This window comes from Pelophylax lessonae (genome assembly GCF_965119305.1).
Source record: "Pelophylax lessonae genome assembly, chromosome: 4".
Lineage (NCBI taxonomy): Eukaryota > Metazoa > Chordata > Amphibia > Anura > Ranidae > Pelophylax > Pelophylax lessonae.
Window position 1 is genome coordinate 455190775 of NC_138771.1, and position 16782 is coordinate 455207556.

Here is a 16782-nt window from a genome sequence, read left to right on the forward strand (position 1 = left end):
CAAAAAAGCCCCTTGGCCCACTGATACTCACCTCTCCAGGGATAACCAAGTATTCCACCCTCTATCTCAGCTGGCAAAAATAGCTAGTGCTACCAGGTATGAAGGAGCATAGAAACTCCACTCAAGTGATAGCGATTGGTCCTAGCAGCAAATCTCTAGCTCTCACTTCACTGAGTAGGTGATGGCCCTCTAGGCTCTGACACCAGAAAAAAACTTATGCCAAGTAGTAGAACAATTCTGCTGCGCTCGAGTGAAAAACAGGCCGGAGGGAAGAGGAATACTTCAGACTTAAGAGGACAAAGCTTGTGGTCTTGCTGCCCCCTCAGGATCAAGGGTATCCGAAACCAACTAGGGAACAACAAAAAGAAAAGGGGCGCACCGACCTAGTGCATTACCACTAAAAATGTATTAAAAATATTAAAAAGTATACATTATACTCACAAAGCAGGTGTGAATGGACACACATCAACATAATACACATAAAGTCTCCAAGGTAGCCAAGGAACCGCACTGTGCTGAATGGTATGTAGTGTGCCGCATGAGGCTGCTGTGTCTAGGCTGACGCGTTTCAGGGGCGAGCCCCCTTCCTCAGAGCCAAAAAGAGTTGCTGCTGCAGTGTGGTTCCTTGGCTACCTTGGAGACTTTATGTGTATTATGTTGATGTGTGTCCATTCACACCTGTTTTGTGAGTATAATGTATACTTTTTAATATTTTTAGTGGTAATGCACTAGGTGCGCCACTTTTCTTTTTGTTGTTCACCAGAAAAAACTTGCCATGTTTGGTCCAACTGCAACAGAGAAATGAGAGGTGGGGGATCACTGGATAGGTGGGTATCAGTGGGTCATTGGGGTGGGAAGGAAAAACCTCTTCATGGTCTCTAACTTTGATCTGAATGGGCAAAGTGACAGTGTCTCTATAATAACATGGCAGCTCTCTTTAGTAACAGGCTCCCAGTAATACCTGGCTTTGGTTGGGTCGCAGGAACACGCAGATTTAAGGCTGAAGGCCACTGGTGTTTATTAGGAGTAGGCACCCAAAGGCATCATAACTGTTGTCTCCGTACCACTATCTACCAGTTATGTGTATCATGGGGGATCATCCCCTAATTTCGGCTTTACTTCAATCATCCCAAAAGATCTTTTTCCTACTTCCTACATCAACAGGTAGAAATATTTTATAATGACTTCATCAACACAAATATAAAAAATTGGCAAAAAAAGCAGAATGGAAGCGATATGATTATTACTCACCAGGACTGAAGCAATAATCTATGGACAAGAGAAAGAATGACAATTAAGGCATGCTTAGATGCAGGAAGGAGGTTTCACCTCCCGAGATAACAAATTTCCAGAAAAAAAGAAAGGAAAAGGACTCAATAGAACTCAAGTTTAGGAACATTCCAAAGCAAGAATGTAGAAAGTAGGTGCCTAAAGAGCACCTGCCATTTTGTAGCAAGAATATGCTACTTATGAAATAAGTATATTTTTATTTGTTTTTAATAGTTGGGTGAACTTTCTAGGTACATAATAATTGTTTGCTATCAGTTACTGCATTTAAAGCTGAACTATCAAGGAATTTACTATGTAAACGTTTATTACTCCTAATGCTGGGTGTCCCATTGGATGATGCTCCTGCATCTAACTTTCATTCATCCTGACACCACTGCTGAAACATACAGTCCCAGCTCTTGGACACTGCATACAGTGAATGATGATGGTTTGCTCACACTCCATTCACAAAATGTCTTGTATTTTTTCTCAGAAATACAAGATGTTCTGGGAGATGAGGGTGGATAAATGTCACAATCTTCCCTTTTCTCATTACAGAACACTTTGTTTTCTGTGAAAAAAAAACTTGAGGTTTGCGAATTAAGGGAAGGAGGAATGCAAGTTCTTCACTGTATACGCAAACACTGTGTGTGGTGTACTCCCGTGCTATGACTTCTAATATATATATACATTATACAAAGAGAACGTGAAGAAGTCACGTGTTTGTGATGTAACACAAGGTGGAAGCGGAGGCATACCGGAAGTGATGCAAGCGAATGTATGAATAAAATGGAAGGTGATGGCGCTGCTTATTTAATAGAGTGCAAATAAATATAAGATGCTAAAGTATAAATATGATTGAGGAATAAGTTAATAGATAAAAGATGCGGAGGTGAAAAACCAAGTAAAAAGATCAAACGTATAGTGTTATAAGGGATATAAATTAATCTAAAAATAAATTTGAATATATAAAAATATTCCAAAGGTATATGAGAGAAACAACCACCAGAGGGCGTAATAAATGGCAAAGTGTGACAATAAATATGCTTGTGTATATGCCAAAATAAAATAAACAATGTGAATATATGACAATGCTAAATAAATAAATAAAATTTATACAAGGTGTATATTCCACAAGTGATAATATAAATAATAGTGAATAGATAAGTAAATAAATAGGTGATAAATGTGCGGGAAACTATTATGCACGGGATGGGTGTGCAAAACAACAGTTGGTATACAGTGCAACAAAAAGTGATAACAATAAATATATCAAGGTGAGTCAAAGATAAATGTGCCAAAAATAATTTTTTATATAAATATGCAGGTGAATATAAAGGTGCGGGAAGTCTATTTGTGCAACGTGCAAAAAAATCCAAAAAATTAGTCCATAAAATAATGGTGATAGCAAAAAATATATAGGTGTACAGGATATCTTACGGTGACCCCCAAGGTGGGTGACTGGTGAGTGGCAAAGTGGCCCCTGGTAAAAAGACCTACTCACCAGATGTACCCACCCCACACAGGGGTATAGAGCGGGTACTGAAGAGGTATCTTTTAAGCCTGGATCTGTGTAGTAGTTCCCTTCCTAGGGTAGATGTGTTATGGAGTCCGGAGTGTCCTGAGTGGGGTCCGGTAGTGAATTGTGGTATCCAAAATCTCGTGGGTAAATCAAGTGTGGCCACTCAAGGGTATATGGATGGAGGAAAAAAAGGAGCTCGATAGTGTATTATCGTTATGCTAGAAAGTTTATTGTGGATATTGTGGATGTTTATTGACAATAAACTTTCTAGCATAACGATAATACACTATCGAGCTCCTTTTTTTCCTCCATCCATATACCCTTGAGTGGCCACACTTGATTTACCCACGAGATTTTGGATACCACAATTCACTACCGGACCCCACTCAGGACACTCCGGACTCCATAACACATCTACCCTAGGAAGGGAACTACTACACAGATCCAGGCTTAAAAGATACCTCTTCAGTACCCGCTCTATACCCCTGTGTGGGGTGGGTACATCTGGTGAGTAGGTCTTTTTACCAGGGGCCACTTTGCCACTCACCAGTCACCCACCTTGGGGGTCACCGTAAGATATCCTGTACACCTATATATTTTTTGCTATCACCATTATTTTATGGACTAATTTTTTGGATTTTTTTGCACGTTGCACAAATAGACTTCCCGCACCTTTATATTCACCTGCATATTTATATAAAAAATTATTTTTGGCACATTTATCTTTGACTCACCTTGATATATTTATTGTTATCACTTTTTGTTGCACTGTATACCAACTGTTGTTTTGCACACCCATCCCGTGCATAATAGTTTCCCGCACATTTATCACCTATTTATTTACTTATCTATTCACTATTATTTATATTATCACTTGTGGAATATACACCTTGTATAAATTTTATTTATTTATTTAGCATTGTCATATATTCACATTGTTTATTTTATTTTGGCATATACACAAGCATATTTATTGTCACACTTTGCCATTTATTACGCCCTCTGGTGGTTGTTTCTCTCATATACCTTTGGAATATTTTTATATATTCAAATTTATTTTTAGATTAATTTATATCCCTTATAACACTATACGTTTGATCTTTTTACTTGGTTTTTCACCTCCGCATCTTTTATCTATTAACTTATTCCTCAATCATATTTATACTTTAGCATCTTATATTTATTTGCACTCTATTAAATAAGCAGCGCCATCACCTTCCATTTTATTTATCTCTTTATAGCCTTTGGCTATAGTTTAAGGGAGGCTGCAGCTTATTTGTGCATATATTGTTACAATCCCTTGATATCCTTAGCGCGGATTTATTTATCCACAAGCGAATGTATGAGTCTCAGACTCGTGGATGATATGTTATTTCTAAGTTATTGAAATGTGAGTGAAGCTATTTCTTTTGATAGATTCTTTTTATAAAATGATTTCACACTATGGAAAGTCTTTTCTACACTTCTGTATACCCTTGGCAAGGCTAAGACCTGACATAGAGGAGTACCATAGAGGAGATCCTAACCACCAAACAGACCCGGATGTCGGGGAAGAACAAAAAGAGGGCCCCTAATGGAAACAAGGGACAGGATGACCACCTCATTGGGAGAATATTCCTTATGCTTTAAAGCAGGGCTCAACCCAAAAGGGGAAAGCTTCACTTGTTCGCACCCCCACCCCCTTCTACTGCCACTTTAGGCACTGGTTTTGACAAGTACCAGCTCCCACTTCTGGGTAAGATCGCTGCATGGCGATCTACGAAATTGCTGGCCCCTCTTCCTTCCCCCCACTGCCTTCTGGGACACACAGTGGTCCCAGAAGATGGCGGGCCCATTCAGAAAGCGCATCACTACTCGCGCATACGCATCAGGAAACAGGCTGTGGAGCCTCAAGGCTTCACTTCCTGTTTCCCTTACGGCAGATGTGGGTGCCTGCACCCGTAGCCGACTGACGAATCAGCTAGGGGTGTTGACATCGTGGGATCCCTGGACAGGTAAGTGTCATTTTATTAAAAGTCAGCAGCTACAGTATTTTTTTTTACAGGCTGGAACTCCTCTTTAACTCGAGTAGTAAGAAGCTGAGAGTCCAGAGAGCACAGTGGTGTCACAGCAATATTGTAAAGGAGACATAGAAGTTTATTTATCCCCCACACGGGACATAAACAATAAAAGAGACTGTTGTAAAGACACATGGACTGCATAATGAACTATCTATACTGGAGTATCTGTTTTTATCATATAGCACCTGTATGATTTGATTTTCACACTTTATTATCATTAGCAATTTATGATTAATTATTTATTGGCATTTATTGAACCCACCTGAGGAGCTTATTTCTTTTTTCAGAGTTGCACAATTTATAGTATGTATTACAATATTATTGCTTGTTTTGCACAGTATTTACTGCATTTTTTGCACAATATCTACAGTGATTGTTTGCACATATGCAAGGAGCACCATTCATTGCATATATTTTTTCCACTGTATGCATACTATACTAGGAGCTTATGTTTTAGCACCAGAAGTTTGGCGCTTACAGCAGTGTTGGGATGATGTGTCAGTTTTAACCTAACACAGCAGCATCCCCCAATGGGACCCTCATCATTAGGTGTAATTCAATTTTACGTAGAACATTTGCAAACATTGTTTTCCCATAGATCAGCTTTAAGGAACAAGAATTAGGGATAAAAACTGAACAAGTCCAAATGTGTCAATCCTTTCCTTGACTGAAGTGCAGGCGTTTTTGCGCATCGATGTGCACTGTGGTGTGGTGCATTCGTCATCTCCTTTAAAATGAATAGGCTGTAGCACAGTTCCACATATGAAAAATATGTGTGTTATGCTTTGCTGTAGTGCATTGCAGTAAACATGCATTCTGGAGATGTATTAGAATGCTGCACATTACTTAAACGTGATTGGTGTGAATGGGCTCTTAGTTTTTCCTCATCTGATTTAAGGCTGAAGGCTGTATCCTAGCAAACAGTATCACCTAGAGGTCAGGAATCAAACTAAATTTTTCCTCTGACTGCTTTATTTTTAATTACTTTATTTCACTAAAGAGGAGAGATTCCACCACAGATTTTTTACATTGCAAATAAAATGTGAGATATACACAGATCAGCTAAAAGGTTATGACCACTGAAAGTGAATAACATTGAATATCTCAGTACGATAGCACCTGAAAGTGGGTGGGATATATTATGCAGCATGTGTAATCAGCATGTTGTTCCTGAAGTGGATGTGTTCAAAGCAAAAAAAAAAAAATGGTAGGTGTAAGGATTTGAGCGACTTTGACAAAAAACAAATTGTAACAGCTAGATGACTGGGTCAGAGCAACTTCACAATTGTAGCTCTTGTGGGATGTTCCCAGTCTGTAGGGGACAGCACCTACCAAAAGTGGTCCAAGGAGGGAAAACTGGAGAAACAGTAAAAGGATCATGGGCAGCCAAGACTCACTGATGCCCACAGGGAGTGAAAGCTGGACTTTGTAGCCCATTCCAATAGAAGAGGTACTTTAGTTTAAATTGCTAAAAATGTAAAGCCGGATCAATAGAAAGGTGTCAGAACACAGTGCCTCTCAGTTTGTTGTGTATGGGGCTGCATAGCTGCAGACCGGTTAGGACGCCCATTGCTGATCCTTGTACACAGCCAAAAACACCTAACAATGGGCACATGAGCATCAGAACTGGCCCATGGAGCAATGGAAGAAGGGTGTCTAGTCTGATGAATTCAAGAATGGATTGAGTAACACAACAAGTTTGAGGTCCCACCTCAAAAACTTACAGGACTTAAAGAATCTGCTACTGACGGCTTGGTGCCAGATACCACAGCATACCTTCAGAAGTCTCATAACTTCCATTCCCCAATGGGTTATGATGGGTGGTCATAATGTTATGGCTGATTGGTGTATATAAAAATGTATTTTACCACTTACCGACCGCTCACAGTACTGCAAGCGGGCGGCAAGTGAAAGTTCAGCAACGTTCATGTATGTCACTAACTTCTGGGTTTTGGGCCGATCCATGCTGTGATTGGACACAGCATGAGTTTGGCAGCAGATTTCAGCCAATGATTTCAGCTAAGACCTGCTGATCGGCTGTGTCCAATTACACACAGAGTCCTGTGTTTACAAACACAGAGAACTCTGTGTACAGAGAACAGCCATCTGGCTGTTTCTTCTCCCTGAAAAGCAGGGAGAAAAAACAGCCAGGTCAGTAAGCAAAAGCAGCACCCATTACACCTGTTAGGCACAAAGTTAACCCCTTGATTGCCCCTGATGTTAACCCCTTTGTAGCCAGTGTCATTAATACAGTGTAAAGTATTATCACTGATTACTGTATTAGCGTCACTAGTGACCAAAGTGTCAGTTAGTGACCCTCCCTGCAGTGTCTGCTAGCGCCAGATTGCCCACCACACTATCATAGTTACACTATAAGTCACTGATCACCGCCATTACCAGTTAAGCATCTATAGCTACGTACATTCCATTATATATATACCATAGTTTGTAGACGCTATAATTTTCACACAAACCAATTAATTGATTCATTGATATTTTTTTTTACCAAAGATGTGTAGCAGAATACATTTTGGTCTAAGTTTATGAATAAATGATAAATGTGATTTTTTTTTTTTTTAATGTGTTTTTTAACAGAAAGTAGAAAATATTGTAGGTTTTTTTCAAAATTTCTGTCTCTTTTCATTTACCGGTATAATGCAAAAAAATAAAATCCAGCGGTGATCAAATACCACCAAAAATAAGCTCTATTTGTGTGAAAAAAGTATATAAATTTCATTTGTGTACAGTGTTGCATGACCGTGCAATTGCCAATTAAAGTAGCACAGTGCTTCCACCCGTTTTTTTTCGATGTTGGCCGCTTTCTGAGAAATACATAAAGCCCCACAGTTTTTTCATTACCTTCAGTTCCGGCACTGCTGAATACTACCACTCCACCGTACCTCTACTTATACTTAAATGACTTTTGACCATGTCTGCCAACATTCCCCAGGGTCGCCGGGCTTCATTTCCACCCTCCCATCCTTAAATCGTTGAGCATCTCCTAACTCTCTCTCTTTTGTGATTTAGTGGGACCGGGCTTTGGTGTCTGAGATAGTCCTGGCAGACTGAGCAAAATGCCGCTACCCTGGAGGAAGCATACAAAGTACTCTTGAGGTGGTATTGGATCCCAGCCAGAATGGCCCATGCCAATACTAGCTCTAGTGACTGCTGCTTTTGAGGTTGTGGCCTTCATGGGGACATCCTACACACTTGGTAGACATACCCGCAATTGGCTTTTGGTCTTGAGTTTGTGGCTTGTTGCACATTCTGTTCCTTCTGACTATTCGAAAGGATGCTAAATTTGCTTTACTGCATTGCCCCATGCCGGGCCTATATGCTCATCAACAAAAATTAGCATCCTACCTATTTATGTTGGCTAAGTGAACCCATGGCCTCTTTCCAGGGCGTGAGAGGCCGAATGGTTGCTTTGATACGTAATAAACAAATGTCCAGTATTCTGAAGGACTCTAATGCCAAGTTTCTTAAAATTTGGGAGCCTTGGCTTAGGTATGTTTTCCCTTCACTTCTCCCATCTTGCGTTGGGCGCATGTGATGATCCCAAGTCAATGCCCCCCTTGCACCCCTCCTCCTCTCCCTTTCTTGTTTTCTCCTCCTCTTGCTCTTCTTTTTTCTGTGGGGTTCTTGCCCCCCTTTCCTATTTTCATGCACCCATGCCATACTGTACTATGGTCCAGAAGTTTGCTCCTCCACGTCTGGCACTGTCATCCACGTGGATCCTACCTGGACCTCTCTATTCATTTGTTCACACCTATTAACCACTTCTGGACCGGAAGGTTTTACCCCCTTAATGACCAGGCCATTTTTTGTGATAAGGCACTGCATTACTTTAACTGACAATTGCTCGGTCGTGCGATTCTGTACCCAAATAAAATTGATGTCCTTTTTTCCCACAAATAGAGCTTTCTTTTTGTGGTATTTGATCACCTCTGCAGTTGTTGTGGAAATGTTATTAGGACTAGTGTGGATATTTTTCAGAATGTGTTATATTTAGCTTGTCATTATGGCTCCTGTTGTCGGTTTGCTTGCAATACGCTCATTAGAGCATGTACGGGCGAAACGGCATTAAGGAAAGACTACTGGCAGTGAAAACCTTCCTTTAGATGTGTAGATGCGTTCGCTCTACATAGACATCTCCGCCGACAAATACTTGATGCCTTATGTGAAGGTCTGTTTGCCAGTAGAGATCTATGTGTATTGCGGTGCAGAGTTCAAGGATCAAGCAGCAAGGATATGACCACCAGCCGGGGCCCCTATATAATGTGCAGATTTGTTCACTCATCTGGGATATGTTTGCCCTGTGAAGTTAATATTATTTTGATATCTATCTGCCTTTATGAAGGGATACACTCATGTCTTTCTACTGTGCCTGATCACCATAGTGGAAACAGCATGGCTCTTTCCCTGCAGATAGCCTCACATCTATGGGAACAGTAGTATAATCCTTTTAGGCATTGTTCTCTGGGCCTTGCTGAGTGGGATTCACACTAGTAGTAGTGGAGGGAGTGCATGCACGAGTTTGATCAGAGCAGCTTTTACAGGTCTACGTGCTGGTTTCATTGTGTAGTGTTAGGCGCAAATTCTGCTACACATGGGTTTCATTGTTAACTGCGTTGCTCAGATTTCCACGCACCAATGGCGTTCATGATCGTGTACTTCCCCTTTCTATTGTATTTCTATTGTATTTTTTAATGTATACAGGTGTGTCATTGGCTGATTCTATGCGAGTAACTTATGTCATGTGACTGTACATTTGGAACTGATTGGCTGATGTTGTAAAGTCATCACTTCTTGCTGTTATTCCTGTCATATCCAATATGTTATCCAATGTGATAACAGCCTGTGTGTCTGTATTACTGGGTACTGCTGAGCCTACTCCATTACCTTATTCAAAAGAGCTGAGAACTGTGCTTTTTAGCACAATGGGATTAATTGCGCTTGGCGTATATTAATATCCAAAAGTGCACTTATTAGATCAACTGAGTTATTTGCGCATCAAGCATACATTAAGATCCATTGCACTATAAACAAAAAAAGAGCGACAATTCTGAAAAAAAAAAAAACACATTTTTTTTTACTTTCTGCTATAAAACACAGCGAATAATAAAAAGTAAAAAAAAAAAAAAAAAAAATGTTTTTCTTCATTTTAGACCAATATGTATTCTGCCACATATTTTTGGTAACAAAACCCCAATAAGTGTATATTGATTGGTTTGCTCAAAAGTTATCATGTCTACAAACTAGGGGATAGATTCATGGCATTTTTATTTATTTTTAATTTTTTTACCTAGTAATGGCGGCGACCAGCGATTTTTAGCGGGACTGCGACATTTTCGGCGGACAGATCGGACACCCGACTCACACTTTTGAGGGGACCAGTGACATTACTACAGCAATCAGTGCTAAAAAATATGCACTGTTACTATACTAATGACACTGGCAGGGAAGGGGTTAACACCAGGGGCGATCAAAGGGTTAAATGTGTCCCTAGGGGATGCTTTCTAACTGTGTGGGGGATGGACTCACTAGATGAACATAGAGATCTGTGTTCCTGAATAGCAAAGGCAGACCGCCGTTTTGTCTTTATGGGGAGGGATCGCGGTTGGCCAGCGGATATTGTGTCCACCAGACCCACTGATTGGCTCCCCCTCTGGCCAATTCACTGGCTATTGCATGAAACAACATACAGGTACTTTGTTTCGCGCTATAGAGCCGACCTGCCGCAGTATATGTGCAGCGGCTGGTCGGCAAGTGGTTACATTTAGTCGTTGTTGTTTCCTTTTCCTTTGGCACCTATAGATCTTTGTATTTGCCAATACTGTCATTTTAGGCCCCTGCGTGGGTGGATCTGGTGCTCCTACTGTTATACTTTATAACTGAATAAACATTATTGAACCAGAAAGCAGCACAGTGCTGAAAAGCAAAAATTGCCCTGGTCATGAAAGGGGTACAAGTGTTTAATTTATTATGGGTTTTTTTTATACTAGAGAATGTTGAAGAAAAATGCATCATTGCTTCTGTCCTGTTGGCTTTGAAAAATAACAGTTCATACTACTTACCTTAGCATCATCTATGGCTTTGTCAAGGTCTTCACCACCCTCATCACGGTTTGCCTAACAAGAGACAGAAATACACAATACTTACTAGGATTTATTAATATGATTGATTGGGCACAAAGATAGCAATCAATCAGATGTTCATTTTTCTCAATGTTCTTAGATATAAGATCCTATGATAATACCCAGACAATATGTTAACCTCTATAGTGCCCTATTACTGTGTACATTCATTTACAACCTATTCAAGGAAGGGACTAATATACTCTCATACACACACACACCCCCTGTCAGGATCTGTGTCGTTACATGGGTCACCTGCTGGTGGCACTGTTGTTCCTGGAACTGAGGGGCGCAGTTCCAGGGCCCACCAGCGGGTGTCTCCCAGCAGCTGGACTGTTCTTTTAATTAAGCTGCACCTGAGGAGGACTGCTGAGGGAATATAAGCCCACCCTTCACTGAGGCTCAGTGCTTCAGTATTTTCTCTGCTAGCCGTGTCCCTGTCTGAACCTGTATCCTGAAACCTGTATCCTGAAACCTGTATCCTGATCCTGAGTCCTGTTCCCTGCATCCTGCTTCCTGTACCTGTCTCCCTGCTTTCCTTGTCTCCTGTCCCTGTCCTGTCCTGCTATTGCTATCCCTTTGTATATAGTTTGTTAGGTTCTATTGGGGTTTTGTACTGTTATCATTTATATTTTGTTTACTTGTTTATGGTCACTGGTGTTGGTATTGGAGTGTGTCATTTTGCTTAATAAACTTATTTACATCTTTATCCATCTGGGTCCTGATTCCTTAGTGCAGCCAACTGATCTGATCACCCTTGCTGGATGCCTGCATGTGGTATCCCTGACAGAATACTGAAGCCACTAACGATCAGATCGGTTGCACCTGGGAATTAGGAATTTTCTGGTTGTTGCAAGATGCAGTCAGAGGAGGTCTTTTATTTTTCTTTGCTTGTAACAGAAGACAGGGAATATTGTCGCCAAATTTTGAAAACTTACACTAGCGAGCAGTTGTTGGAATGCATCCGTCTGGCCCACTCGTTTGTTGACAAAGGCAGAGTTTTGTTCAAAGAGATTCAGCCACTTATTCAGCTCTGTGCAGAGTTGGCTTTATCTAATACCCCTAAGGGTGGTGATGATTATTCTCCTCCTTTTAGTGTCTCTCAGGTGGTATCTCTTGTGTGGCTCTTGGAAGATGATAAACCCTATTTTATTGAACATTATTCAGTGTATTCTCCAGAGGCCCTGTTGGATTGCATGAATGCTGTATATTCTCTAATCAGACAAGGGGGTTGTAAATTGAGTTTTGTTCAGGCCTTATTGCAAACCTGGTCAGATCTTTCCAATTTAGCATCAGCTAACTCACACCAATCCACTTCTGCCTCTGGACACCAGTTTTCTCAAAGTTTATCCTCTCCGTTACCCGTAGCAACCACAGCTGCAGTTAGGTATGGTTTGCTTTCCACTGCTTGTTCATATCCTGGCTTAACGAGTTGCACTTTTCCTGCATTTAACTCTGTGAAAACTTCCTCTACTACTCTGTTGCCTCTAGCAACCTCTCAGAAATTCTCCTCTGTAACTGTCTCTCCTTTTCCACCATCTCCCAATACTGCCATTTCGCTTCCATCTACTTCACAATCTATTCATAGCCCTGCAACCACTAGCAAGATTTCTGTATCTAAACCTAAAAAGAAAAGGAGATTTTTCCCAACGCATACAATTATACCTGTTACCCAGCCTGCTGATCCAGTGCCCGCTGATCTGGTGCCTCCTACTGAGCCTGTTGATCCAGTGCCCACTGATCCGGTGCCTCCTACTGAGCCTGCTGATCCAGTGCCCGCTGTTCTGATGCCTGTTGTTCCAGTGCCTGCTGATCCAGTGCCCACTGATCCGGTGCCTCCTACTGAGCCTGCTGATCCAGTGCCCACTGTTCTGATGCCTGCTGTTCCAGTGCCCGCTGATCTGGTGCCTCCTACTGAGCCCGCTGATCCAGTACCTGCTGTTCCGGTGCCCGCTGATCCGGTGCCTCCTACTGAGCCTGCTGATCCAGTGCCCACTGATCCGTTGCCTTCTACTGAGCCTGCTGATCCAGTGCCCGCTGTTCTGATGCCTGTTGTTCCAGTGCCCGCTGATCCAGTGCCCACTGATCTGGTGCCTCCTACTGAGCCTGCTGATCCAGTGCCCACTGTTCTGATGCCTTCTGATCCAGTGCCCGCTGATCTGGTGCCTCTTACTGAGCCTGTTGATCCAGTGCCTGCTGTTCTGATGCCTGCTGATCCGCTGATCTGGTGCCTCTTACTGAGCCTGTTGATCCAGTGCCCACTGATCCGGTGCCTCCTACTGAGCCTGCTGATCCAGTGCCCGCTGTTCTGATGCCTGTTGTTCCAGTGCCTGCTGATCCAGTGCCCACTGATCCGGTGCCTCCTACTGAGCCTGCTGATCCAGTGCCCACTGTTCTGATGCCTGCTGTTCCAGTGCCCGCTGATCTGGTGCCTCCTACTGAGCCCGCTGATCCAGTGCCTGCTGTTCCGGTGCCTGCTGATCCAGTGCCTCCTACTGAGCCTGCTGACCCAGTGCCCACTGATCCGGTACCTTCTACTGAGCCTGCTGATCCAGTGCCCGCTGTTCTGACGCCTGTTGTTCCAGTGCCCACTGATCCGGTGCCTCCTACTGAGCCTGCTGATCCAGTGCCCACTGTTCTGATTCCTGCTGTTACAGTGCCCGCTTGTCTGGTGCCTCCGACTGAGCCTGCTGATCCAGTGCCTGCTGTTCTGATGCCTGCTGATCCAGTGCCCGCTGATCTGGTGCCTCTTAATGAGCCTGTTGATCCAGTGCCCACTGATCCGGTGCCTCCTACTGAGCCTGCTGATCCAGTGCTCGCTGTTCTGATGCCTGTTGTTCCAGTGCCCGCTGATCCAGTGCCCACTGATCCGGTGCCTCCTACTGAGCCTGCTGATCCAGTGCCCACTGTTCTGATGCCTGCTGTTCCAGTGCCCGCTGATCTGGTGCCTCCTACTGAGCCCGCTGATCCAGTGCCTTCTATTCTGGTGCCCTCTGATCCAGTGCCTCCTACTGAGCCTGCTGATCCAGTGCCCTTTGATCCGGTGCCTTCTACTGAGCCTGCTGATCCAGTGCCCGCTGTTCTGATGCCTGTTGTTCCAGTGCCCACTGATCCGGTGCCTCCTACTGAGCCTGCTGATCCAGTGCCTGCTGTTTCATTGCCCGCTGATCTGGTGCCTTCTACTGAGCCTGCTGATCCAGTGCCCACTGATCCGGTGCCTCCTACTGAGCCTGCTGATCCAGTGCCTGCTGTTCTAATGCCTGCTGGTCCAGTGCCCGCTGATCCGGTGCCTCCTACTGAGCCTGCTGATCCAGTGCCCGCTGTTCTGGTGCCCGCTGTTCTGGTGACCACTACCCAGTCTGCTGACCCAGTGCTTGCTGTTCCAGTGCCCGCTGACCCAGTGCCTGCTGTTCCGGTGCCTGCTGATCCGGTGTCTCTTACTCAGCCCGCTGATCCGGTGCCAGCTGATCCCGTGCCCGCTGTTCTGGTGACCACTACTGTGCCTGCTGATCCTGTGCCTGCTGATCCTGTGCCTGCTGATCATGTGTCTGCTGATCCTGTGCCTGCTGATCCTTTGCCTGCTGACCCAGTGCTTGCTGTTCCAGTGCCCGCTGACCCAGTGCTTGCTGTTCCGGTGCCTGCTGACCCAGTGTTTGCTGATCCAGTGCCTGCTGAGCCACGGTCTGCCGCCCTGTTTGATGTGCCACTGTCTGTTGCCCAGCCTGGTGTGCCACTGCCGGATATCCTGCATGCCGCTGGCGCTCCCCTGCTTGATGTCCAGCTTGCCTTCAGTCCCAGTGTTGGGACATGTGTTGCAATGAGGGCAGGTGTATCCCTAATGTTACGCCTCTTCAGGAACTTGACCTGTGGGGTGCCAAGACGGCTTCCAGACCCTGGTGGTGGGGCGCATGATCAATTGCTGGACTCTGGTGGCACGCCTTCCGGCAAGTTAAAGGACTTTGGCCTAGAGAGTGCTAGAAGACCCGCAGACATGGAGGGGAGACCTTTTTGGACTTTTGGGGTAGAAGCACAATGGAGCGTCCGGAGGCCGCTCCTTAAAGGGGGGGAACTGTCAGGATATGTGTCGTTACATGGGTCACCTGCTGGTGGCACTGTTGTTCCTGGAACTGAGGGGCGCAGTTCCAGGGCCCACCAGCGGGTGTCTCCCAGCAGCTGGACTGTTCTTTTAATTAAGCTGCACCTGAGGAGGACTGCTGAGGGAATATAAGCCCGCCCTTCACTGAGGCTCAGTGCTTCAGTATTTTCTCTGCTAGCCGTGTCCCTGTCTGAACCTGTATCCTGAAACCTGTATCCTGAAACCTGTATCCTGATCCTGAGTCCTGTTCCCTGCATCCTGCTTCCTGTACCTGGCTCCCTGCTTTCCTTGTCTCCTGTCCCTGTCCTGTCCTGCTATTGCTATCCCTTTGTATATAGTTTGTTAGGTTCTATTGGGGTTTTGTACTGTTATCATTTATATTTTGTTTACTTGTTTATGGTCACTGGTGTTGGTATTGGAGTGTGTCATTTTGCTTAATAAACTTATTTACATCTTTATCCATCTGGGTCCTGATTCCTTGGTGCAGCCAACTGATCTGATCACCCTTGCTGGATGCCTGCATGTGGTATCCCTGACACCCCCACTATAAATATAATGTACGAGGTCTGTCCAGAAAAGGTCGAGCCATTGTTATTTTAACGATAACAGTTTGGCAGCCAAAAGAGTGGACTGGAATGCGCATGCGTGAGCAATGACTTGTCAATGACAATGATGACTTCACTGTACTAGTCAGTGGGGACACTAGATGCTGTTGACTGAACTATTTGGATGATTCAGAAGGCTTTTGGGGGATGATGCAATCAGTTTAGCACGAAAAAAGTGTTGCACAAACGCTTCAAAGATGGTCGACAGTCTGTTGAAAGTGATTCACATTCTGGAAGGGCTGAAACAAGCAGAACGCCTGAGAATGCTGAATGTGTACAGACTGCAATCAACAAAGATTTTCGAGTGAAAGTGCCAGAACTAGAAGCTGATCTGGGGATTCCAAAAAATTGGATTTTTGACTTATCATAAAAACCATTTCTCTGATGTTCATTGAGGGACACAGCTCCTGATATTCTTAACCATTGGGTTATACTGCCCTCTGCAGGAGTAGGACACAAGGCAGAAAATAAATCTGGCTATGCCAATGGGCAGTCCCAGAGGGTATACTCACTCTCTCTGCTATAAGCACTCAGTTTAGTTACAAGCAGTGTCAGGAGAATCTTAACGTCACAGAGGGGTGGGTGCTGTGTCCGTCAATGAACATCAGAGAAATTGATTTTATGGTAAGTCAAAAATCCCATTTTCTCTTCCATTCACTGATGGACACAGCTTCTGATATTTTTAACCATTGGGACGTCCCAAACTAGTGTTAAACATGAGGGGTGGGAACAGCAAAAAATTCCCAATGCTAAACAGTAGCCAACCAGGCAACAGGAGCTCAACCAAACCCACCTGAAAAAAAACAAAACAATACACCCTCAAAGAGGATCAGGTCCTCTTAAACAGCAGCCTGCAAAACCTTGCGGCTAAAAGAAGCATCCGCAGATGCCAACACATCCACTTTATAGAACTTTGTGAAAGTGTGCACCAATGACCAGGTGGCCGCCTTGCAAACCTAAATCACTGACGCCTAATGAAGGAAAGCCAAGGAGGCACTAAGCGCCCTAGTAGAGTGCGCCTTGACAGGGAAAGGAGGAACCTGACCTTGATGGTCTGCAGATCAGCACTTGAGCCAAAAGACACGCCGAAGGA

General features: G+C 43.9%; 1 protein-coding gene across 2 annotated transcripts in view; it reads right to left on the reverse strand.

Annotated features, from left to right (window-relative positions):
* The window catches only part of ANXA6 (annexin A6), a 175222-nt gene that overhangs the window by 19299 nt on the left and 139141 nt on the right, over positions 1-16782 (reverse strand). The window contains exons 20-21 of one of the 2 annotated variants that reach the window (XM_082254124.1): positions 10929-10982; positions 1252-1269 (exon numbers count right to left, since the gene is read on the reverse strand). In XM_082254124.1, coding sequence (XP_082110250.1) covers positions 1252-1269; positions 10929-10982 — 72 coding nt within the window. The remainder of the gene's footprint in view (positions 1-1251; positions 1270-10928; positions 10983-16782) is intronic. The other variant, XM_082254125.1, reaches the window with a different exon arrangement.